Raw genomic sequence first — 25,402 nt, forward strand, 5'->3', positions numbered from 1 at the left:
GCCCTTCTGCGGCAGTTCCCAGACATTACAACCGACACAGAATACACACATCTCTCGCTTAAAGGCTGGAGGATACAGCGAGTTACCAGAAAGTGCAGCCACGGCAGCAGTAAAGTTGGACGTTGACAGCGAATATAAACGGTATTATTTCTTGAATTCAGTTATGAGCTATATCTTTTCAGAAAGGTGCGAGTTGTGGTACGAGGCCACCGCGGAAATCGGATGACACTTTGTTGTGGCACAGTCACATGGTGTTCGGATGGTCAGTCGTGAAAGCCACATCAGAAGTGTAGAGTCAGACGTGTTAACCAGCCATCTGCCGTCAGTGTGTGACCACAGCCTAACCGCGACCTGCTGACACTGGGGATTCCCATCTCAATATGCCTCACAAGAGCAAAAAAGACAAGGTAAAATTGATTTTGATGGAAGTCTTCTTTAATAAATACTGTTGTATTATAATCTTATTTTCTCATTAATTTATTGACTTCATTTCATTGTTTAGGAATCATCCAAATCTGGAAGATCTAAAAAATCTGGAAGTAAAAATGGGCCTGCAGTTGACCAAGAAGTAAGTGTTTGAGAAGTTTTCACTGTCCAGAGAGAGTTGCATACATTATAAATAATAATAAATGTAAAACACATGTAAGAAAGTATATATCTCAAAGTGAAGTCAGTGTAAACTTTAAAGGGAGAGTTTTTTAAAAGTATTTAGTAATATTTGTTGTTATAGGAATGATACAGAGATGTGTAATAGGGCACAGGCTCTTTTTTGCAATTGTACATTTTAGAAAATTTGCTTATTTTGTCCTTTTTGGTTTGTATTTGGTGTCATAATGAGCAAACAGTCTTAATAACCTGAGGACAAGAGGTTTACTGGAGACATCTTTCTGCCTTGAGGTAGACAGTGGTTAAATTCTACTCAAAAGCTTCACTGTAATGTTAAAAACTGACTGATTATATCTCAAACACACATAAATGTTAAATATAACTTGCACATGCAAAGATATCACATATATTTGCATTCATTCTCTAAATTCTTTTCACTACTTTGGTTGTAACTATTGCTTTTACACATGATCTCTATGGCCAAGTATTGATGAGTTCCTCTGAAACTCACCAATCATCAGTTTGTTTTTAGATTTAATGACCTTTTGTTCTCACGAAATACAGTTTCTCATGTGACATCACGGCATGATCTTATGACTTTATTTTCTCTGAAAATAACTTGCATTCGATCCCTAGCTCTCCCCATCGTGCCTTGTTTGGCCCCTGAGTATAGTATCGGGCATTGTGGTGGCTATTTTTGTCCTTATCATTTCTGACGTACATCATTGATGCTGAGTGTAGTGCATTGAGATTGGAAGAGACCTGATTGATTGACTGTTGGACCTGCTGTTTGTTCCCATTGATGGCTTTATCAGCTCCCATCTGTGCTCAATTATTCTGTCCGCTGAGGTCCATCACAAACTCTGTCAACAGATGCAATACAGTACACCACCAGGCCATGATCAGGTTGCTTCGCTGAGAATCACCTGATCTGATTCGGATGGCAACTTGACCCTTAACCACAACACCCTCACCCCTTCTCCTCTCTTCTCATCTGCTGTCCTCTCATCCCATCTCCTCTTGTCTCCTTTCCTCTCCTCTCCACTCCTCTCTCCTCTCCACAGTGACACTTGAGTAAAACGATTCCCGTGTCATTTCCTTTGGGGCAGGAACTACCTTCCCCTACCCTGCTCCAGTAACGGGAGCCTTTCCTCTGCAACTCTTGTTTCTGCAGGGCTCCAATAAGAAAGTGCCTCCTGCAACTCAGCTGATGAGGGTAAAGCAGCCGGGGTCACACTCGGCCGTGAAGAAGGAGAAGAGATTCAGCACTTCCTCTTTCCCCCTCAGTGCTAACAGAGAGCTACACAAACTACCTGCACTAGCAGGTATGCCTTCTTCAGTATATACACTGTATCTCTATAAACAGCTATCACTCTTTTCTCCATGTTTTCTTCAAATGCTTCTCCTCTGTATTTCCCCCCTCCTGTAATGATTCATATGCATAGATAAGCTTTTACTTTTCTTCTGGAAAATGCTAGATGACTATTATCCAAGATTGCATGTTTGGCCTATATGGATGAAGGGAATCATATTAACAATTCATAGCCTTGGTGGATCCGCATAACCGCCTTATTAACCTTGAGGTCTTTACTCACTACATAATTTATAGCTAAGCAGACTGCCCAACAACTTTATCTGTAATGCAAATGATGTGCAATCAGCTGCATCTCCAGCTGTACCTGGAGGAAACAGATATTACCCCTGGAGGGCTCGCTCATGTAAGATAACTCTGACTCAGACTGCATGGATAGGAGACCGGGAGAAGACAGCAGAATCTGGGCCATCCAATAATAACTCAAAACATAAGCCCAAATCAAACATAAACTGTAAACCCCGATTTGGAGCAGGAGGCATCTCAGAGTCCTATAAACACTTGCAACTGCAACTGCAGTCTAGCATAAGCTCACAGCATTTTCCCAATTTTAAATAATACAACCTGTGAAAAACTGATATGATGGGAGATTTGGACTTGTTTTAAAGTTGTTTTTGTAACAATTAATAATCATAGCAAAGCAAGCTGACTCCACTGTCACTGCTTTAACTCACTGTATTGATTGACTCTATTAGTATGTATCACACTGATGCTGACAGTGAGGTTGAGGTTTGAACATTTACATCAATCTTTCATGGCTTCTTTGTTTACACACAGAATTACAGACAGGATCCGGCCTAAGTGGTTTCCTGTAAACTATACCCGGCTATGCTTTGTTCTCCTACCTGGATGAGCTGGCTGACACACTCTAGAAACAATAGAGGTGTACAGCTCAGGGGATTTGCAGGTTTGATGGGGACGTGGGACACAGTGTGTCACAATTTTTTATTTTCTACTGGTGTAATTTAAAAATGTGTTTTATAGTTTTATTTCTTTGGATGTTTCGAGAAGAAGCTGAGGGGAAAGGAAGTGTAGAGGGATAAAAAAAATCATCTCCTACAACATGTGTGAACAGGCAGAGCCTTGAATGTGATCACAAATTACACTCCTGATAGTTTGTGGAGTGCTCTGTGATTTCAGAAGCTACAGTTAGAGGTCAGATGCAGTGAAGATAACGACTTGCTTAGTCACCCACTTACAATGGATGAGTTGTAATTGTATGTAGTGTGGTGCTCTGAGTTTCTCTCTAATCTATTTTTTAAAACACTAACACTTAAGACATAAACCTTTGACATATTTGAACTCAACCTGAAAAGCTTAGGTGATTAATCAATTTGTAGTCAGACAGAAAATTAACCAGCATCTATTTTAATAACTGACTAATTGTTCAAAAATATTTTTTTCAACCAAAAATGCCAAATATCAGCTGGCTCCAGCCTCTCCTGTAATGGCTGATTTTCATTATTTGCTGACATTTTATAGACCAAGCAATTAATTGGCTACTGGAAAAAATAATTGGCAGACTAATCAATGACAAAAATAATCGTTCACCGGAAAGATCTTTAACAGCGTGGACACCCCCGGAGTAGAGAAATCTTTATTTTGTATGATTCATTATTTTTAAAAACAGATTATAGTGAAATATTTGCACTATTACAAACATTGACTTTACAGTTATATTAAGTTGCTGTAGCCTTAGTTATAGAAATAGGTAGCTTTAATGGTCTCATTGCAGAGGAAGGCATTTGTTTATTATGTAATAAAAGTGATACTGAAGTTATTGCTCATTATAAAATGATTTATTGACTCTACTTTTTAGTGAAATGTCTGTCACTACTGATTTCTATAAATATAAAAGATGTGTTTAAGGGAGCTTAATTTGTCTGTTGGTCTAACTTCACCACATATGGTGGTTCTGGACACTTGGATGTACATGTACAAAGTATAATTGCAGAAAAAAAATGCTGAAATATCACATTTCACTGACCAGAATCAGTGTACAGAGAGAATACAAGAGAGGTCAGGGCAATATTTGTAAATGGAGTTTGTTTGTGGCTGCAAGAGAATGCATTTTTATGCAGATGTCTCAAAATGGCCGTTCAGTGCCACAAGCTTATTTTTTATTGTTATTTTTTGTGCTCTCTGTATGTGTGTGTGTGTGTGTGTGTGTGTGAGAGAGAGAGAGAGAGAGAGAGAGAGAGAGTTGGAGAGAGAGATGCAGGGGAAACATGGGTCTGTGTGACAGTATCAGATGAAACATCACAAATATTTTGAAAAGGGAAAGAACATAAAATATTTTAGCTCATTTTTTGTCTTAAATCACAAGTGACCACAGAATCTCATTGGTAGGTCACTTGTGTGGGCAGAATTTTGACAGTAGAACCCACACTGCATGTCTGATGAGGAAGAGTAGACAGTTAGTTTGTTCCAAATGGTAGTGAAACATTTAGTGATGAGCTTGTGTTACAGAAGGCTCCTGCAGACGTCAGTGCCTGTGCTGCCATCTTCTGGTTGAAAAAGAAAGAGGTGCAGTATCTTCAACTTGTAATGTCAACTTTAAAAATGTTTCACTGTATTATAATATAATGTCTGTCCCTTCTGTTTCAGGTAGACTTTATTTAAAGATTAAAGCTGTTGTTATTTGATATAGTATGTCTGTAGCACTCAACCCGAAGCCCATTAATTACTATTGAAGATGTGAAACTTTAAAAGCCAGCTAAATGTATTCAGTTTTATTTTTTAAGAAAGGCTCAATAGGCCCAGAGGCTTGAGAGGTCAGGGGGCCTCAGGGCTAGAGTCTCTGTGTGAAGTGACTGCTAGTATTTCTTGTTTGAAAGTCACAAAGAAGGAAGCAAAATGATCACAAACAAAGCTAAAACAACTGCAAAGGGACTCAAAACAAAGTCGAAGTGTTGCAAAATGACCACACAGGGACACAGAACAATTATAGAGAGACGCAAAATGACCACAAAGTCTGCAGGACCGACTGTATATAAGAGGAATGGTCTATTTTGTCATCCTCTATAATAATATAATAGTTGGTAGAAGAATCTGTTTGTTGTTGGTTTTGGTCTTTTCATGGGATTTAGTAACAATAAAAAGAATATGTAGAAATTTTTTTCCAAGCCTGTCCTGCTAGTAGGAAGTAAGTGGCAGCTTTCTGCAAATACCAGCGCCTGTTGTTATGGCTGTGGAATGTAACGGCCGAGAGTGAGAACTGCTTTTACTGATACACTTGGGCTTCCTCTCCTCTCCCACTTCTCTACTGCTACACCCGCCAAGGCAAAAATTACCTGGCAGGAAATTTTACCTGTCAAAATAATTCAGATATATTTTTGGGTCATATATTTTTTTTAAATTGTACACCTGGATATTTGTTTTAATTAATTAAGCAGGCAATTCACCAGGCTGTGGTGTCTGTTGATTGGTAATTTCAGATGCAGGACAACTGTAATGTGACATACTGTACATCACATCCTCTTTGTCGGACTCTTAATTAAATTTTAATGAATTGTCTGACTGTGTCCATTGCTGGAAGGCAGCACAGTCCCTTTGTTATTAAAAGGCTGAGAAAGAACTGTGAAAATGGTGTGGTGAGTCCTACGGTTATGAAAACTCTGGTCGGCCTTGTGATGTGAGTGTGGCTTCGCTCAGCGTGTCCTCTGATAAATCACATGAAACGAGGTGAAGCTGCCTCATTATGTAAAGATGAAATGCTGATTATTCATTTGTCGCCTTGGAGTGTTGGACTCATGTTAGGGGTGCCGATTTCCGAACTGAATATTCACTAAAATGTCAGTCTAAATATACATAACCTATATAATTTAAAGTGTAAGCTTACTTTTGTCTTGTGTGACACCTAATTGTTAATTTTTCTTCAAAAACAAAGAGTTCGAATCACCAGACAAACTTTCAGACAGGCTGTGAATGCTGTGTGGAGCTGCAGCAGTTTCCTGCGTTGTGTGCCGGTGTGTTTAATATTCTATCCTCCCGCTTTCATTTCCTGTTTACAGCTAATTTTGCTAAGCACGTGTACGTCACTCAGAATAACATAATGCAGCAAATTCTGCCTTTGCCCCGAATAGTGTGTGACTCATAGAATCCTCTCGCAAAATACATTATGTGGAGCCGCAGAATGAGGTTGATTGTAGTTTCATTTTGTCCTTATTGAGGAAAACAAAGCGTGCAACCAAATATTATGTGCCCTTTTAAACTGTCTGACAGGAGGGGATCTAATCATGTTTTTGATTTCAAGTTATTATTCATATTCAGCATTACACTCCACTAAAGATTGACATGGTCTTTCATCTAGTGTAGTAATAAACACGCCACAGCTTCCTCTGAATTTCTTTAGCTTTACTTGCTGGAGACCACCAAGTACCCAATAGTCCTGTCCACGGCCCCTCATGTGGTTTCTTCTCATCTCCTTATGTTCCTCATTGAATCCAAAGATTCGAGGCCCCCTCTGACCCTCTCCCCCTCCTCCCTTTGATAAAGAACCAAGCAGAGATGACAGGAGGAAACAATGAGAGACTTTGAAGATTCAGCTGGGGTCTCTCTCTCTCTCTCTCTCTCTCTCTCTCTCTCTCTCTCTCTCTCTCTCTCTCTAAGCACTCTCAAAGTAAGTTATTTCCAAATGCTTATCCTAAGTCAGATTATGCTGAAAGCCCAGCTAATGGTTAAACTGTGGAAAGGACTTAAGTCAATCTGATCTAAGATCTGTAGCAGGGTCTGCCTTGCAGAGCCTCACCAGAGACCAGTGAGTGGGGAGGAGGAGCTGGAGCAAAAAAAAAAATTCCAATGTATATCCCGCCCTCTGTGTGATCGTCTCAGCCAATCACCGTCCTTCTCCGCCAACAGCCTTCGCCTTCATTGCTCCAGAGCAGCCGGAGCTCGGCCAATCAGGCGCCTCCTTCACTGCTTACATCACTAACTAGCCAGTTCCCTCCAGCAGCAGAGAGCTTCATTTTCTGATCTGCTTTTGTGCTAAAATGGAGGCTGGCCTCTCGCCCTGAGTGGATCGCCTTCCTGGTTGAGGTTTAGATGTTGACATGCAATAAATCTGGAGACAGGATGGTTGTGGATGCACCTAATTCCAATGGGCCTTTTCAGCCGGTGGCTCTTATGCACTTCAGAGGTACGTAAGGACAAATTATTCTTCCTGTATTGTCCTAGGGAATTAAGGAGAGAGAGAGAGCTGTGTGTTGCTGTGCTCCTGTTCCTCTCCACTGGTTACTGTCTGGTTAGTCAGCATTCAAACGTTTGAGATAACATCGTTGTTTCTGTGTTTCGGAAAACAGCTTTGTTGTATTTTGAAAAGGAACGAGGGCAACGGTTGTTTGCGAGGCTTGTGTGCATAGCTGTGAGACACGGGAGCTACATAAAAAAATCTGGTTTTACTAGCTAGCTGCGCTCACTGCCCATCCCCCCGCCAAGCCAGTGATGTCAAAGGAAGTGAGGTCATAGCCTAGGGAAGGGTCTTCTCCTTAGTTTTTCATGTGTTTGATTGTAATTGTGTGTTTCTGTAGTTATGTGTGCAGTTATTAATGGTAGCCCCGTAAAGTAAAGCGAAAGTGGAATCAAATATTGCCTGTCCTTCCTCACCTCCCTCTCAGCTGCTCTACCCGGCCCAGCGTTTTTGTCACACTCCAGTTCATCTGGGCACAAATTGGTCATAGTGTGTAGGCTGTAGACAGCCACTGCTCTGCAGCAGGCAGCAGCAGCCCCCCATCTCCATCTCCCCACCCTTTTCCCTTGTTGCCCTCCGGTGAGCGACATGCTTAGGGCACCTTCCAGACATTTTTCTTAAAGACAACACACAAGAAATGAAATCTGAATGTGCCTCTTAAGTGCAGATCTCTGTCAACAAAAGCACGGCTGTCAATATGACCCAGCAATCAGAGCAATAATGTTTTAGGATTTCAACACTGGGCTCTGCCTCTTAATATGTGTACAATGCACTCAGTCATGTTTGAAAGGCCCAGCCTGTTACCACTGTATTCGGGTGCAGCCCAGCGTTAGATGAAGCCTCAGGCAATTATTGATTACACTCTATTGAGCCAGAGAGGCGACTGCCTTGAATGACAACCCAGTGTTGGGGAACAATCAGACTCTCTGCCTGTTTCCTCTCATTGTATGTCTTTAGAACCCTGTTCAGACCAGCTGTCCTACATCCAGATCTTTTCAGATTGACTCCAGACTGCAGTTTGTAACTCACATTTTAATGTGAGTGTAACAATTGTGTCTGAATTTAATGTTTGAGTGAGCAGTTTTTTTACTTTGCTTCTCACATTTGTGTGTTTACATGGGAAAACTAAAACTACTACCAAACAAAAAAATGTACATGGATGTGTGAAGGATTGTGGTGTCTCACCCCAAACCATCATCCATGTTTGTTTAATTCAAGCAAATGAACTTCATCTGGGATATTTTCTAGGTCTTCAAACACACTACGAATATTACTAGGTGGCTCCTCAGTGTTGTTAGGAATGGATTTGCATTTACACAACTTATTTTGACACATGATTCCCCGACCACCTCTGAATCAGGTTCCACATCCCAACATTTCCTTATGGGTGCTTTCATGTCCATATTCAGAGTCATCTTTGTGTTCAGGAATTTCGGGAGACCGTCTTTTTCTTTGAGATGCAAGACTTCGTTTTAATAGCAAGCACCGCGAAGCACTTCTCGCCTCTATTAGTCACAAGGGAGCCTCCAAATTGCAGCTATGAACGTGTCTCAAGTGTGGCAATGATGCATACTGTACTACACAGGGTATACTCACTGCTGGATGCATCCTCAGGTTGTTGCTTACAATGCAGCCCAAACTGTTTAAATGAATTAATGTGGCCATTCTAGTTGCTCATATGCCTCCACAACTGTAACACTAGGTCCCTCTACATATCTATAAATAGTAATCAGTCAATGTTTACATTGATCATAACATGCTGTCGATAAAGCAGACTGCCAAACTAGTTCCAACTGCAGACTAGCAGCTGTTCATTTGACCTATTTACAAAGAAAAGTAGAGACCGTTGTTCCAATGTGACTCCAGCTATTTATTATCTTAGTTTTGAACAGGGGCAAATTAAAATAAATGTTTCTCTGTTCTCTACAAGATACAACACTCGTGTGTGTGCATGCGCGTGCTTGTTCTCCTCTTAAGGCTTCTGTTAGTTACATTAATAGAAGTCACATTGTGGTTAACATCAGTTTTGGGATCACAACACTGGGCCTTTATCTGTTACACAACAACCCACTGGGTATTTTAGGAGTGTACAGAAACTTTATAACACAGGCAGACAGACTTATGTAATAGGAGCAACGCAAGTCTGACACGGTCAGGGGTGCAAGGCATGGTAACGCATTCCTGTCCAGCTTCACGTCCCAGTGCAACCAGCGCAAACTACAAAATGTTACAACACAAATCTCATGTCAGATGGCGCACTAAAACATAACAATCAATTAAGCACTAGTTTAATCCTTGCTTGTTGCTGCTTCTTATTGTTGTTGATGTTAAAACCTCATTCTGAAACTTTGGAAAGCAATTCTTTGATGATAATAATGATGATCAATAATGATAAATGTCTTGGAAGAACCTCACTCTTTCCTTATTTGTTTTTAATCATGGACTGGCACTCATAGTGTTTTCCTGTTGTGACACTGACAGCCCCGTTGGCCGTCAAATCTTTATGGAAATGGCCGATAATGGCAACTCACACACTTACCCTCTCTCCTTCGGAATTCCCAACCTCTCACTGTCATCAAGATAGATTGGCCGACTTGAAACTGACACTGCAGAAGCGTGGTGTGTGTGTGTGTGCGCGTGTGTGTGCGTGCGGCGCACCCAGGGCACCCATGTCCGAGCCAAGTCTCCATTATGTCTGAATAGGATATATCTCTTCTTACCTAGAATCTGCCTATTTGCAAGAATGTCAAGCACCTCTGTGTGTGTGGCCTCTTCTATTCTGTGCTATGGCCTTTTGTCACTCTTTGAGCACGTTCACTGAAATTAGGCCATGAGCAAATAGGTTTAGCTGCCTATTATTTCCCTCCAAATGACTGTACCAAGTTTCTCCAGCAATGTTTTCCTTCTTATTGCACACCTGCACGACTGAATTGGCAGATTTTCATGCCAGTTTGTTTATTTGCTCATTACTTTCAATCTAATTAAAACAAGATGGAAGGCAGCAACCTAAAACAAGAGTAGATAAAGAATAGTATGGTTTTGTACGTTTCTGGCGTCATATGGAATGTTTGCAGTGCTCCATTTGCCATTATCAGCTGGTTATTATATATGCCTTTTCTTCATTTGAACCCTCTGCCAAATTCATAAATCATAATTTGTCTCCCAACATAATTTGCTTATCTCAGTAATTGGAAGCATTCTGCCCACAGGTTACTGTACAGTCATGGAAGACGAATGGGATTTATCTTTTTTTTCTTCCTTTGACGTATATGCCATGTATATATCTGATCTAGTTTGGCTCAGCCATGGCATCAACATCCTCTTCATGTGAAGACAGACTTAGAGCCTCAGCACAAGCCCATTGTTAATGCCACACCCTTTACTGATTAGTAATTATAGGGTATAGGAAGCACAGTTTTTACTGCATGCGAATGATTTGTCAAGGGTTAGCACCATAGATGGTGGATATGCTGCACTGTGTATGGTGTTCATGCAAGGTCAATGTAACTGTGGGTAACCATGTGTAACTTCTTTATGTAGAGCTGAATTTCAGAGAATGGTGATTAGTAAGAAGCACTTCTGGTTGCAGAAATATGTCAGTGTAAAGCCAACGTAGGTGTCATATACTGAGTGTGTGTAGGTGTAGGCAGTGATTGTTAAAAAAACCAAAGCCTCATCTCCTGTCAAATACAGAACATGCCTCACCTGGGGAGACAAGAACGAAAGCATAAACAGGAGTCGAGCAAACTAACCACGTTCAAACTCTAGCAACCAAGTGACAGCACCTTGATCTGACAGACCTACTATCTGTGTCGCATGCAGCTGCCTCTGTCAGTTACATTAACCCACACCTGTGTTCTGTGAAGGAATACTGTGACATTATTAATTTGCCTATTTTATTACAGATGCAGCTGGGCTAATGCAGAATCAGATTCAGTGAGGGCAGGGGATCCTCCTCTGCCCAGAGGTTATCAAAAGTTTCACTACAGCATTTGTGATAGTTATCTTTTGAAAACACGTCCGTTCTTTTATTGAGGAGTATCTAATCTATAAGGGGAAGTAGGGGTTATTGTGAAGTGTAATTCTAACAATGGACAATAAAGCTTTATTTGCATCTTACACATCCACAAGCCTGCATGCAGAAAGAACTACATTGCGAAAGGTGGCACTGGAGTCTTTTTCTCCCAGAAAAGACCGATGTTTTAAACACTTTGTAGCATCATGTAAAGCCACTCAAATAAAGTCACAGCGTTGTTTGCTTTCGTTGTCCACATCCTAAATTACATTAACTGCACCAGCGATTTGTTTGTGTCGTTGAGGGACAGGTCTGACGTTTTCTCAATTGTGACAGGCAAAGCTAACACCAAACATCATAAGAGAGAAAGAGAGACTAGCTACATCAAAGTTGTGTCACATAACTACATAATTACGGTGTCTCTATGTGTTATTACTGCACCACATGAGCAGGTAGGAATTCAGAAATGGCTGTTTCCTCTTTGTGTTGTCATGTTGTGAAGTGTCAACCGGCAGACACTGTTTGTTTTGAGTCCTGCACTCTTGAGTGCTCGAGTGGAAATGAATTGAAAAGGGAAGTTCTCAAACCACCACGGACAAATATAACGACAGACTTAAATAGCTAGGTTCTCTTTATAAACACATCTTTTTTTTTCTCAGCGTGTATGTGTGTGTCAAATGGTTAGACTGTGACCGTTCACCTAGTTCCCAAATCCTTCATCCTCCATTCCCTCTCTGCGTCCTGTGTTTTCTCCTCCTCTCTGCTCTGTCGTTATCCTCCCCCTGGGCTCTAACCATCTCAGCCTTTCTCTCAGTGCACTTTAGTCTTCATGACTCATTTGCCAGTCTACATCACTCTCTTGCTACCTCCTGTTTCTTTCTCTATCTGCTTTAACTGTCAGCCATGATCGGCCCCCCTTTCTCCTGTGACCCCTTACTCTTTGAACATGGCTCCATTCTCAAATACTCTCAAATACATTATTTCATCACCACTGTGTAGTCTTGTAATGCCTTCAACTTTCTGCTTTGAGTTATCCCTGGACTCCATTTTCTTTTTTTCTTTTTTTTCTTTCACCCTCCTCACCTTTTTTGTCTTTCTTTAGATGTGGCCCCCGCGGAGCAGGAGAAGCTCTTCATCCAGAAGCTACGACAGTGCTGCGTTCTTTTCGACTTCCTGTCTGACCCGCTGAGCGACCTGAAATGGAAGGAAGTGAAGCGGGCGGCGCTGAGCGAAATGGTGGAGTACATCACCCACAACAGGAATGTCATCACAGAGCCCATCTACCCGGAGGTGGTGCACATGGTCAGTAGAGCCAGGGGAGGGTTAAGTGGAAAGCTGAAGATGAGGGTGAAACCTGGGTTGAGAATAGGGGCAGGTTGTAGCTGCGTTTTATCCTCCAACCAGCTGGTTGGAGGATAAAGAAGAAAAAGTAGATTTTTCAGATTGAACAGTGGGATTGTGTCCCAGCTGGTGTTAGCAATCAAGTTTTGATGGGGCCTTTTCTTCTCAGGGCTTTCTTTCATCTATTCAGTCACCTTTGTTTGAAACAAGTTGTTCAATAAGTAAGCTCGCTATTGCCATCCATATTATTTTTGAGGGGGAAGCGGGTTAAAGGGATAAAACTAGAGCTGAAATCGATTAGCTGGATGGCACCTATTTTTTTACAATCTGCTGATAGTTTTCAGTCATTCTTTTCCAAACAAAAAAGCCAAAGATTTGCTGAACCTAGCTTCTCAAATTTGAGGGTTTGTCTTTGTCATAAAAGTTAATTATAAGATGAATATCTTTAAGTTTAGGACTGATGGCTGTAAAAAAAAAAATTAAGTGGTTAAGATTTTGCCTTGGGCTTTGGGAAATAGGGGAAAATAATCAGATCAGTCAATGATGAAAATGATCATTAGTTGCAGCCCTCAACTTGAACAGGAGTTTTTGTTTTCTGAGGCACTGACTTCAGGTTAGTGATGCCCTCATGTTTATTGAACTAGTTGGTGAATAAGAAAGTCTGCTGTTGCCATTAATCTGCATTAATCTTTTTTTAAAAGAATGAAGTAGGTTAAAGCCACTGGGGAACTTCTTAAGTCATTTTAGGGTGAAATAATCTGCATATTTTCATGTCTAGATGTGTTATATTCTTTTCCTACTCCGCATTGCCAATTGATTCAGCCTACACTCTGTACATGAAAACTTTTGCATTATAAAAGGGTCTTTCCAGCAAAGGACTTTCCCCTGTCGCAAGGAGAGCGAATCATTTAATTCTCTCAGCAGAAGCTACAGTGGCTTGTCTGGAACTAATGGAAGAATTGCTTTTACTTTGATTTACAGCAACAAAAACTTAACCAAAAGAAAATTCAAGCAAAACAAGATTACCACGGTGACAGATGTCCCGCTTAGTATTTCATCACAGTCTTTACTGTGCAGAGATACAGAAATGGCGCTATAAACATGATGAAGTCTCAGAAATATTCTCCTCCCTCACCGCTATTATCTTTTCATCTTCAAAGCCAACGGCAGAATTCCTATAATCACGGTTATGACCTTTCCATTTACAGTTTCTATCGTGGAGTTAATGCGCAGTCATCTCCACCAGCCTGTTCTGGGTTGAAGTGCAACACAGCCTGGACAGTCTATCTACCTTGTAGCTTGTCTTTTCAAAACAAGGCTCCCTGTGTTTTTAGTAGGCCACCTGCAGTGTCCCATGATCTGCCTGGCAGGGAACAGCAGCCCACAGGGGAGTCAGTTGACACTGCGAGAGACCAGAAACACAACACACTTGGATTATTGTGGGCCAAACCCTTGGAGGCCAGTTGGAAAGTTAATATTAGCTTAAAAAGAAAAATAATTTTAGAATACCTAAGATGGGACGGCTGATAGATATTTAGAAGCATGACTAAAATTTCGTTAAATTTATTCTAAACTTTGGCATTGAAGTTTTCAAATAAAAATTCACTTTATGCTTTATTTTTGTTTCCTTGCTGACAGTATCAAGTCAAGAATTGCCAGAAAATTGAAAAACGAAGATGTGAAATCTGGCACTAAGACGTGTTTCTAATTATTTAACACAAGTGCCAGGAGCTGAATAAATTAGTTGTACTCCTCATATGATGCCAGCATTTTATAATCCACCTTTAAGCAAAGTTCCCACAAGCAAGTGTATCTACTATATGACGGCCTCTGGCACTGAACTGAATCCAATAACAATGTCAAGAGTGCAGTCTGGGCTCGCTCTATATGAAAAGTGCCCTGAGATAACTTATGGTTTGATTTAGCGCCATATAAACAAAACTGACTCGACTGTGTGTGCTTCAGACTGTGCAGAGACTTGTCCCAAAGGAGGCTGCGCTGTACATCTTGGTAACAGAGATTTTGCTATTGCTTTATTGGCATGGATTCTTTTAAAGCAGCGCATTGTTCAAGCAAAGCAGAGTGAAACTCAAGAGGATTTATGAAAAGAGTTCAAAAATCTGCGTATTTGAAAGCGATCACCAAATTCAAGAAGTGGTCCTCTGATGTGGTTTCACTGTTGGTTTAACCATATGTCATGACGGTAAACAATTATTCACAAGTGGGGAACTTCTGACAGGAAGTTCAGATTGAGCTGTACTGTTTTTTTTAAATGAGACAACAAAACAATCTTTTGTAACTTATCCTATCTTAAGTATTTTTTTCAAACTTAAATAGATACTTGGTATGGAAGCATGAACTACGGCTCCGGGTTACTAAAACAAAAGGAAGTTGACAGAAATAGCGTAATGTCCGGGGGGAATAAACATTCAGGGTATCGTTTTCATTTCTCTTCCTCCAGTTTGCAGTGAATATGTTCAGAACATTGCCTCCGTCGTCCAACCCTACCGGCGCAGAGTTTGATCCAGAAGAAGATGAACCAACACTTGAAGCGGCGTGGCCACACCTCCAGGTTAACCTTTTAATCATTTAACCAGCTGTCAATGAGAGGTTTATAAATGGCTATTCTCAACCTAGAGGAGCATCTGAAGCATATAATTAGGATTCAGTAGTTTACTGTACTATTCCTTTTATAAATATTAAAAAAGAAAAGAATTAACACACAGAAATTAAGAAACAAAACAGCTTGAAAATCATGTACTTTGTTATAGAGCATTTCCTAATTACGTCTGTGCACACCATACCTTAATTATGAATGAATCCCTTCAAAGCATTCATCCTTGTCTTGTTTCTGTTGCAGCTCGTCTATGAATTTTTCCTTAGGTTTTTAGAATCGCCCGACTTTCAGCCGAACATAGCAAAGAAATACATTGACCAGAAATTTGTTATGCAGGTAAGAAAATAATATTTTCTCAAGATTGTATAACAGAGAAAAAAATTTCCAAGACAAAGTTTGCATGGTGACACACTCTTCTTGCATCGCAGCTCCTAGAACTATTTGACAGCGAGGATCCCAGAGAGAGGGACTTCCTCAAAACTACACTCCACAGGATCTATGGAAAGTTCTTGGGGCTGAGAGCGTACATCAGAAAACAGATCAATAACATTTTCTATAGGTCAGTGCAGCTCTCCCTCTGCTCTGTTGGAATTTAATCATGGTTAAATGGTCAACATGTGAATCATGTGTTCTGCCACTAAAAATAGTTCCTGTTTGTTCTTACAGGTTTATCTATGAGACAGAGCACCATAATGGTATAGCTGAACTACTGGAAATACTTGGAAGGTATGACCCTTAACTAAAGTCACAAGCTTTGTTAAATGCAGCTGTGATGTCTTTCTGGCTTTCATGCAACTATTATATCTTATTCAATGGTTCTTTTTCATCTCTACAGATGAAATCACACAAAAGAACAAACCGTGACACTTAACTGCATTTAATTTCCTTTTTTTTTTTAACAGCATAATCAATGGATTTGCCTTACCACTAAAAGAAGAGCACAAAATTTTCCTGTTGAAGGTTTTATTGCCTCTGCACAAAGTCAAATCACTCAGTGTCTACCATCCACAGGTACGTTTGTGGGAAGCGTGAGAAACTCAAGTTAGGTGTGAAGCTTTTCAGAAAGAGAGAGATATGGCACATACATTATTTATAGGTTACATTTTTTTTGAAAATGTATTTAAATATTCTTGTCCAAACCTGCTTTAAGTAGACTCCTCCTCCAGCAGGTCATTCTGCATGTTATGTTGAAAACTAGTATTGCATGTTCCAGCCAGTATGCGCCTCAGGCGTCCCATGTCTCCTGTCGCATTGCCTTTTAGGTTGTTTGTGCGTAAATTAAAGTGCTTTTGACAGTTTAATGATTTGTGTTTGTGTGTTTTTTAGCTGGCTTACTGCGTGGTGCAATTTTTGGAAAAGGACAGCACTCTAACTGAGCCAGTACGTAAGATTAAGAATTGATACACTAATTTTACTTTCATTTTTTATTATGTCTTCATTTTAAGCTCAAATTTGATGTAAAATTTTGAAGCTTGTGTCAGGCCTTTTTTGATTTTGTCTTGCAAAATAAAATGTTTTAAGATTGACATTTATACAACATTATCATTATCTTTCTTTACCTTCCCAACAGGTGGTAATGGCTCTACTAAAGTACTGGCCAAAGACTCACAGTCCCAAGGAAGTGATGTTCCTCAATGAGCTGGAGGAGATCCTGGACGTCATCGAGCCCTCTGAGTTTGTGAAGGTGCAGGAGCCTCTGTTCAGACAGCTGGCCAAGTGTGTGTCCAGCCCGCACTTCCAGGTAAATGATGCCCACTCCCAATATTACCATCATTACTTTGTGAATAAGTTTCTCAGGCGCCTGATTGAGGTATTGTCGTGTGTGTTGTTTCCCCATAGGTGGCCGAGAGAGCTCTGTACTACTGGAACAACGAATACATCATGAGTCTGATCAGCGACAATGCAGCGAAGATTCTGCCGATCATGTTCCCCGCTCTGTACCGCAACTCAAAGACCCACTGGAACAAGTAAGACACTTGAGTTCGACATCTCCACACAGGCCATACTAATGTACTTATGCATGCACCTAACACTGAATATAACACCAGTCTGACACAACGCCCGACAGAATAGCTTGCATAGTGATCTCTCAAGTGTATATGTAGATTTATAAATAGATGGGGTTAGGACACAGACTGTGTTGTCATGCATGTTATTTAAGCATTTCATCAGATGTATTTATCACAATGAGTTTCTAAATAGTTGCTTAACATATCCAATAATTTCTTTTATTATTGCATCTGTCACTGCAGATCAACCTCTTATACACAATGTGAAGTTTGCTGATTTTGTTGCCCAATACAAGACTTGGAAAGAATAGTTGAATATTTAGATTTAAGCGTATTGACATTAAGAATAAAATCAAATTTGTCTTTGAGTAATTTTAACGTTCTTTAGCTATTTACCAAATGTCAAATGTTACCTTTTAACTTCACTGTCTGAAGTATCTGTGATATTAATTGAGATTTGATGCCGAGGGGCAACACTGGCCTTTACAGTAATGTTACTTGTGTTTGTAAAGATCTTACTCTTAACTGACTGTGTGTGTGTGTGCGTGTTTGCAGGACCATCCACGGCCTCATCTACAACGCTCTGAAGCTTTTCATGGAGATGAATCAGAAGCTCTTTGATGATTGCACACAGCAGTTCAGGGCTGAGAAAAACAAGTAGGCAGCAACGCAGACAGACTTCTATTTCTCCCACTCAATTAATCTTTTTAAAACCACGATGCCTGAGTGACATGTAAATTGCAATCAGCCCCGGCTTTCACATTGATCAGTGGAGTGGAACAGATTAATGACAGGATGTTTGGTGCTTTTTTTTTTTTAATTCAACAGAGAGAAGGCAAAGTCAAAAGAACGCGAGGAGGCTTGGATCAAGATCGAGAACCTTGCCAAGTCAAATCCACAGGTGAGCAGTGTATGCAATCCTTTAAAGTCATCTGTTCCTCCCTTACTACCAAAGTGTGTGTGTGAGTGTGTGTAGGAATATATATATATATATACATATATATATATAAAAATAAGTGTCTTGTATTCCCTGTAAGCCAGTTTTGTTGCTGAATTGTAGTCCCCTTTCCATCCTGTCCCTTTTAGGTTTGATTAGACTCTATTTATTGGTTCCTAATATTTTCAAAATTCTTCTGCTGGTAAAGATGGAAACATTTTGATGAGTGCTCTAAAAATCTGCTTAGTTGTGGTGAATGGTATGTGCAATACAACGGGATCCGTAGAGTAACTATACACAGGTTGAAAATCCTGCTTTAGATTCCTCTCTGCCCCCTCCCCAAAATTGATTTTATTATTACACTGTAGTAAAATGTTACTTCAGTGTTGGACATTATTTAAGGAGTAGTTCAGCATTTTGAGAAATTAATTTATTCACTTTCTTGCTGACTGTTCAATGACGACTCTCATGTCTGTACAGTAAACATGAATCTGTTAGCTTAGCACAAAGACTTGAAGCAGGGGGAAACAGCTAGCCTGGCTCTGTCCAAACAAAACAAAAATGTAGCTGGTAAAATGTTGAACTACTCTTTTAAATCAGAATCTGTAAATCAAAGAGACCAGTGCAACAACATTAATTAACATGAAAGATTTAGTTTGGAGTTGATTAATTTATATTCTAGTGTTAACATCCGATGAAACACAAGTGGCTTCTTCATAATCAACACTTGTTGTAATTCCAGATAAATCAGTAATGAGAACATTTTTAATCATTTCCATTCCTACACCTCAGCTGAAGCATATTTACCCTCACAACTGCAGTAGATCAGAGTTAGTTAATTAAATTCATTCAGAGCCTCTTGATTCATTCTTCTTTGCATGCGACTGAAAGTCTTTTCTCCATCCTTTTGTGTTTTTTTTGTTTTTGTTTCCCTTTCTTTTCAACATAGTTCTCTATGTATGTTGATTCCTCTGACCTCAATAGTCCTGTAGCAATGGAGACGGATGTCCCTTTGATAGAAGATGTTCAGAGGTTAAAAAAGACAGTTGAGGAGGGCGCGACTCAGGTAAACCTGGCTTTCTCCCTGTCTCTGTTCATCTTTCCTCTTACAATCACTCTATATACTGATAGATATGTATATTACCAAAGCTTGCAAAGTCTTCTAACTGAAGCTACTTGCACTGCAGTAATTATCGCTGTATATTTTGTGTATAAAAGATAGTCTTTGTTTTAGTTTGTTTATTTATGTATTTCTTCATTTTTTTAATCAATCTAATTGTCAGAAAAATGCAGGAACAAACAAATCTGGACTAAACACTGGAATCAAGAACTTTCTTTTTTGTGTGTGTCTTCCCTTTGCATGATAGCAAAGTAGTAAGGAGCCCCAACGTGTTCAGTATTATATACACAAATAAGTACTTATGAAATAAATGATCATTGATAAATTACAAAAATCTAAAATATCTATTCACCAATCAGCCATAACATTATGATCACTGGTTGATTAAGTAAATAATATCAATCATCTCACTACAACACAATGTTCTGCTGAGGAACCTTTGGTCCTGACAGTCATTTGGATGTTACTTTGTCACGTACCACCCACCTAAATATTGTCACAAACCAAGCACACACCCCTTCAATTGCAACAACACTCCCCAGTGTCAGGGGCCTCCCCCTGCAGGATAATGTTCCCACCACACCAGAAAAACTGCTCAGAAATGTCTCAAGGAACACGACAAAGAGCCAAAGCTGGTGACCTGAGCTCTAAACTCCCCAGATCCCAATCTGATTCAGTACCTGTGGGACCTGCCTAATATTGTATAGGTCCCCTGATACTGGCAAAACAGCTCTGAGCTGTTGGGGCTTGGACATGGGTTCTCTGAAGATCTTCTGTAATGTCTGGCACCGGGATGTTGGCAGCAGATCCTTTGGGTCCTGTGGGTTGCGGGATGGGGCCTCCATGGATCTGACTTGTTCTGGATCATCCCACAGATGCTGGGTCAGTTTGGGATCTGGGGAGTCTGGAGGCCAGGTCAACACCTTGGGCCCTTTGGACATTTCTGAGCAGTTTTTGTGGTGTGGTGGGAGTATTATCCTTTAAAACTCAGTAACAATGATAAAATTTCATTATCATCAGTTTGAATAATTTCCTGAATTATTTTACAGTGTAAAGTTTTTCAGATATTTATTCATATAATTATTAATCTCATTATGTTTTATTTATTTAGTATTGAACACTGTGGGGCTCCATTCATTTAGTGTAGGACATCTAATGTTTTAATTTAATGTTTTTATATTTATTTATGCTGTCACTCAGTCAGTCTTGGTTTTCCTGTGTTAATTAGATTTTAACGTATGTAACTGAATTGTGCTCCAGATGTTGCTGTGCTCCATCACAGAGATAAGATCAGAACAGGGAACAGTCTGACATGTTGACAGAGGACGATGACATGAAACGTTATAATTAAGCCTTGCTGTCTTCTCTCGTCCTCGCTTCCCCGTCTTGACAGTTGCAGCATGACCAGCGGAAAGAGCGGCCCATGGTGCGACGTAAATCTGAGTTGCCTCAGGATATCTACACCACAAAAGCCTTGGAGTCCCACCGCAGAGCTGAAGACATGTTGACCACCCACGATGGGCTCTAGGTCCCCGCCACCTGCCGGCTCTTGGTCCAACTGCCCCCTTTTACCCTCGACAGCCATGGACATCCTTCCTCTCGGGCCCTGGGGGAGCGCCAGAATTACACCGGCGACCCATGCTGGTCTCTCATCCCTCTTCCCGCCATCAGTTTACCCAGAATCCTTAGTTCTCTTTCATTCCTGCTGCTCAAGTGCAGAAGCCCTGTATCTCCCACCTCCCTCAGATTTCTGCTTTCTCAGGTTTTTTTCTTTATTTGAAGAGGAGCGGGAGTGTGTCTGTGTGTCTTTAAGCCCTCGCCACATTCAGTCTGTTCTCCCATTACTTTCCCTTCGATTCCTCTCACCTTCCTTTTTCCACCCACCCCCACCCCCACCTGTGCACTCACTGTAAATGTGGAACCTGAGAGAGTTCGGACACCACAACGCTGGTTCCTTCATTCCTTCGATCGGACATGGTTACATAGGAACTGACTGACTCACTGTCTAAGGATCGTCTCTTGGTCTCTGCTTGGTTTTCTTTTCTGTCAAAGGGAACAAAAACAGAACCTGTTGGTTAAAAGAAAGACAAGACTTTCCTGTCATCTGTTGTTTGTTTTCTTTATTTTATTCTATTTTTTTGCTCAATCTAACGGACATCTTATCAGTGCCAAGACTGTTGTGTTCTTTACGTTTGTTTTGTTTCATATTTTTATCTGTGACTTTAACAGGGACTCTTGCCTTTGTTTCCGGTCACTGGTGTTTGAAAGAATTTTTTTTTTTTAGTTTAGCACATTTAAGACCAAACTGAGGCCTGTCCTTAGCCTTGCAATGTCCAGGAAAGATGGCGAGGAAAGGGGAAGTTGTCCTGTGGACATCTGACACTTTCCATTTTATTGTTTTGTGCCATATACCGCTCTTTTATATGCTTGCTTCCTTTCATTCATTGGCAATATCTGAAAACCAGACCATAGTGATGCCTAGACGGTTCAAACAATGGTACTTACTGTGTTTTGAGTTTAGTAAATGAGGATGAACCTGAATGAAAACTGGGTGTATATGCCACCTACGTTGCAGTAGCAAGATACTGGGCTTTGCACATAATGGCTTCATGCTAAATAGGAGGATTGAGAGCATGGCTGTGTGATGTTCAAGGTTAGTGTTGGGTGATATATATGCTGAAAAATGAATAGGGGTGATTATCTGTGTAAAGGAAATATAATCAGATGATTTTTTTCTGTTGGATGGGAGAGGAGGCACAGTTCTGTACTGTCACACACGTTTGTGTGTTTTAACATCTAAAAACTCAGCTCACTGATGGTTTTTAGCAGCCGTTGCTACGTTAGGACCTGTGCTCATTATGTTTCTTCTTAAAGAGCATGAAGGTATATTGGTATTGTTTGCTATAAAGACTTGTTATTAATTAAAAATAGAATTAATTTATATCAAATATAAGAGCTGGTAACCTTAGTAGCTAATGACATACTTATATCTAATGTTTAACACAGAAATGACTTGATGAGAGCTACCAAAAAATGACTTCCTTCAATTTAAATTTAAATTAAAGGTGTAGCATGTTTGTGTTGCTACCATTCCTAAATTCAGTTGTCTGGTTTGCAGGTTGTGTATATCGTATACTTCTCAGTGAAGAAGCTGTTTAAGGTTGGAAAATATCTTCCAGTCAGTACCATTGTTTAAACTGAGGAGGTCTGCTTGATTTCTTCATATTTGACGTGTTGTATTTCTTTGTCTTGTCTCTGGAGGTTAGTAGCGTGGACGTCAGTTTTTGGATTTTCTTTTCTTTCTCACTTTCTTTCTGTTTTTTCTGGCCATTCAGAATGCCCAGTGCTGAAACAGACTGGTATCAAATGGCCACAAAAATGCCAGATGCTGAAAATAAACTGACATTGTGACTTGGCTTGTTAACTGTATTAATACTGTATTTGCTTGAATGCAAAAAGATGTAAATTAAAACTACCATGTTAAACATGTACCTTTTACCCTGGAGGAATGCCATTCACCAAGCTGATTTCTGTTGTTGAGGTCATTGCGTTTATGAAACAGTCCTGCTTGCTGGGAGAGATGTTTTATGGATTTTTATGAGTTTGAGTCAGAGATGTTAGAGGTTTATTTTAGTGCTGAAAACAACAAGTCATCCATGATAACAAGAGATGATTTAAAAATGATTTGGTGGCTTGTTCTCTTTCTGCAGGATCTTTGCAGATCTTTTAATTTTAACATATTATTTCCAAAACATGATAACTTAAAGTGTCCTTTTGTATGTGACCTGTACTATATGATTCATTTAATATTGTATATATGATTTACCTTGTTTCATGTAGTGTTATATATCTAGATTAATTTTGTACAAATTGTCCCTCTGTACAGAATAAAACATCAATAGCAAGTGAAAGAAGTCAATCTGGCACATACCGTTTTATTTCTCCTGTTCTGGCTGTACTTTCAGTGACACAAGAATTTAGAAAATGTTCTTATTTTTCTTATCAAAGTCTGCAAAGTTTCCTCCCTCCTCTAAATAACTGACAAATGTCCAAGCCCGTTGTGTGCTCCTATCACTGTCTTTAGTGGTGTACAACTATATAGAATGAATAAAGAGATTATTTGAATATATATTTTCAACCATGCATCCATTTTGGCTTTAATTAACTGAAAGGGCACACATCTTAAATGAGACGTGAGGTATGTTAACAAGTTGATTTGCTGGTTTTATACATGGTCTCCCTCCTGGAGACCATGCTGTTAAAGAGAATACATGGTCTCCAGGAGGGAGACCATGTATTCTCTTTAACAGCTCACAAAACATACTTAACATTGTTTTATCAGGTTGATACTTGATGACTTTTCCTAATTTTATGATCCTCTGTTTGGGGTCTCAGAGAGCTGAAAGTAATGTGTCCTTTCATGGTTAAATACAGTGGTTTTACATAGGTAACTGCTGCTGTTACACACATGCCCAAACACCCCAAGTCAATTTGGATCTCTGTTATTGGAGTATTATGAGTTTCTTAATGAGACCCTAATTGACCCTAAACATAATGTAGACTATAATACTGTATACTATTTGTCTATGAATAACTTTCTCACAAACAATATACATATAAAAACAGGTCGTGTAAGAGCGCTTCTTGGACTCAACTGAGTCTGTCTGAGGTGCCCTGTCAGTGCAGACACCAACCAAAATAAAAAATTTAAAAAACCCTCCAAGGCACTGTCTTAAAAACAATTAAAATGCCATTTCATTGTATGGTCATATTAAACAAGCTGATTACTTTTACACATCAGAGTTTGTTTAAAGGTTTAAGAGGAACATGCCATGTAATAAAGGCATTGTCATTGTTTTTAAAAAGGGTACCTTGAAGTTTAAACATTTAAAAAATACCTAATTTGGTCCAATGGCAGTACTTTTTGTAATTGTTATTTACTAATTTTGTGTACAGCGAGGACGGCATTACCTTATAATACTGTAATATTTAATTGGGTTTTTTATGAGTTAATAAAAGCAAAAAGCTATTTAAAAGGAAAAAAGGGTTAACTTTGAAAATATCATTATTTTTACACATTAATCTGTTGGGTTTATGACCCCTCCATGATGAAAAATTAAAGCAAATTTTGATTAAACACGAGTTAACAATGAAAGTATTATATGACAAACAGAACTGGCATTTAACAGAATCGCTCTGATTGTATGAGCTGGTTTGATACATTGGTAGTGTTGAAGGTGCATAACAGCTTTGGTAGTGTACTGTTTTGAACACAAGGGGGAGCCAGATAGTTGGGAATGCACATTTACTAAGATTAGTCTATTATAACGCAGAGAATGACATCTGCAGCACCACTTGTTAATGCAGATCTGGATGCAGCGTTCATCCTGCAGGTCATCTCATCTGATATCAGATCTATGACTGCATTTATAACTGATCTGGAGTCTGGTAATCGGCAGCACAGATATCATCCGTATCTCAACCAAAACAAAAATTTACACAATAATCAATCCCTTACATATGCTGCTTTGAAAATGTCTGTCTCGCTAGCTCTCCGGCAGCACCCCAGCATGACAGATTCTATTCTATTCTATTCTTTCTTTCTTTCTTTCTTTCTTTCTTTCTTTCTTTCTTTCTTTCTTTCTTTCTTTCTTTCTTCTATTCATCCTTCAGCAACATGAAGCTTGCTGTGAAATTATTTGAACAGGTCCAATATAGTGAGCCTTCTCTGTGGTTTAAGACAGATGTTTGCCATCAGTGTTTCCTGCTGAACATTTCTTTCCCAGTACCAGAAACTACAGAGAGAAAACTCTAACATGTCACCAAGTTTTATTATTATTTGGAACCGCTCCCACTTTGTTGAACATTTTTATAACCAAATGCAAACTTTTGTAACATCAACACTAACCAGTTTAACCTTATGCTGCTCAGTATTCATCCATCTATTTCCATTGAATCAGCTTGTATTTGTGCTGTGATGTACAATAGAGTGTTTAGTTTTGTTCTTGAGAATGTGTTGTATACTGCAGTACAGAGAATATGCAAGTTTAAACTGTTAAAAAACAACAACATAATTTTGTGTGCGTGTTGATTAGTTTAGAATTTTTAGCTTTCATTCATCATTATATTCTTAAAGATTGATGAGGTACAATACATACATAAACAGTGAAGCAGACATTAAATGATTAGTCACCTAA

General features: G+C 39.6%; 2 protein-coding genes across 4 annotated transcripts; both read left to right on the top strand.

Moving 5' to 3' along the window:
- The first annotated feature begins 307 nt into the window (after positions 1–307).
- On the top strand, positions 308–6,915 carry LOC127143640 (serine/threonine-protein phosphatase 2A 56 kDa regulatory subunit delta isoform-like). The gene is made up of 4 exons (XM_051078348.1): positions 308–407; positions 503–568; positions 1,781–1,991; positions 6,812–6,915. Exons 1-4 carry the CDS (start codon positions 381–383, stop codon positions 6,913–6,915), a joined length of 408 nt encoding a protein of 135 aa, XP_050934305.1. The 5' UTR covers positions 308–380.
- A 3-nt stretch (positions 6,916–6,918) lies between these two features.
- ppp2r5ca (protein phosphatase 2, regulatory subunit B', gamma a) lies at positions 6,919–23,343 on the top strand. 3 transcript variants are annotated; one of them, XM_018663644.2, is made up of 14 exons: positions 6,919–7,115; positions 12,284–12,483; positions 14,984–15,094; positions 15,383–15,475; positions 15,568–15,698; positions 15,806–15,865; positions 16,042–16,150; positions 16,466–16,519; positions 16,710–16,880; positions 16,979–17,106; positions 17,704–17,805; positions 17,977–18,049; positions 19,035–19,151; positions 20,599–23,343. In XM_018663644.2, exons 1-14 carry the CDS (start codon positions 7,022–7,024, stop codon positions 20,731–20,733), a joined length of 1,578 nt encoding a protein of 525 aa, XP_018519160.1. In that variant the 5' UTR covers positions 6,919–7,021; the 3' UTR covers positions 20,734–23,343. The 3 variants fall into 3 exon arrangements, with proteins under 3 accessions (XP_018519160.1, XP_050933975.1, XP_018519163.1); XM_051078018.1 differs by having other exon boundaries at positions 6,920–7,115; positions 19,070–19,151; positions 20,599–20,747; XM_018663647.2 differs by lacking the exon at positions 19,035–19,151 and having other exon boundaries at positions 6,920–7,115.
- The last annotated feature ends 2,059 nt before the right edge of the window (positions 23,344–25,402 follow it).

Source organism: Lates calcarifer, linkage group LG19 (assembly GCF_001640805.2).
Source record: "Lates calcarifer isolate ASB-BC8 linkage group LG19, TLL_Latcal_v3, whole genome shotgun sequence".
Lineage (NCBI taxonomy): Eukaryota > Metazoa > Chordata > Actinopteri > Centropomidae > Lates > Lates calcarifer.

What these genes read in the sequence shown, in the direction of transcription:
- LOC127143640 (XM_051078348.1), top strand. Translation starts at nt 381, where the DNA reads ATGCCTCACAAGAGCAAAAAAGACAAG. An exon ending in ACAAGAGCAAAAAAGACAAG is followed by an intron (nt 408 to 502) that starts GTAAAATTGATT and finishes TTCATTGTTTAG; the next exon opens with GAATCATCCAAATCTGGAAG. An exon ending in GGCCTGCAGTTGACCAAGAA is followed by an intron (nt 569 to 1,780) that starts GTAAGTGTTTGA and finishes TTGTTTCTGCAG; the next exon opens with GGCTCCAATAAGAAAGTGCC.
- ppp2r5ca (XM_018663644.2), top strand. Translation starts at nt 7,022, where the DNA reads ATGTTGACATGCAATAAATCTGGAGACAGGATGGTTGTGGATGCACCT. An exon ending in GGCTCTTATGCACTTCAGAG is followed by an intron (nt 7,116 to 12,283) that starts GTACGTAAGGAC and finishes GTCTTTCTTTAG; the next exon opens with ATGTGGCCCCCGCGGAGCAG. An exon ending in TCAGTGTCTACCATCCACAG is followed by an intron (nt 16,151 to 16,465) that starts GTACGTTTGTGG and finishes TGTGTTTTTTAG; the next exon opens with CTGGCTTACTGCGTGGTGCA.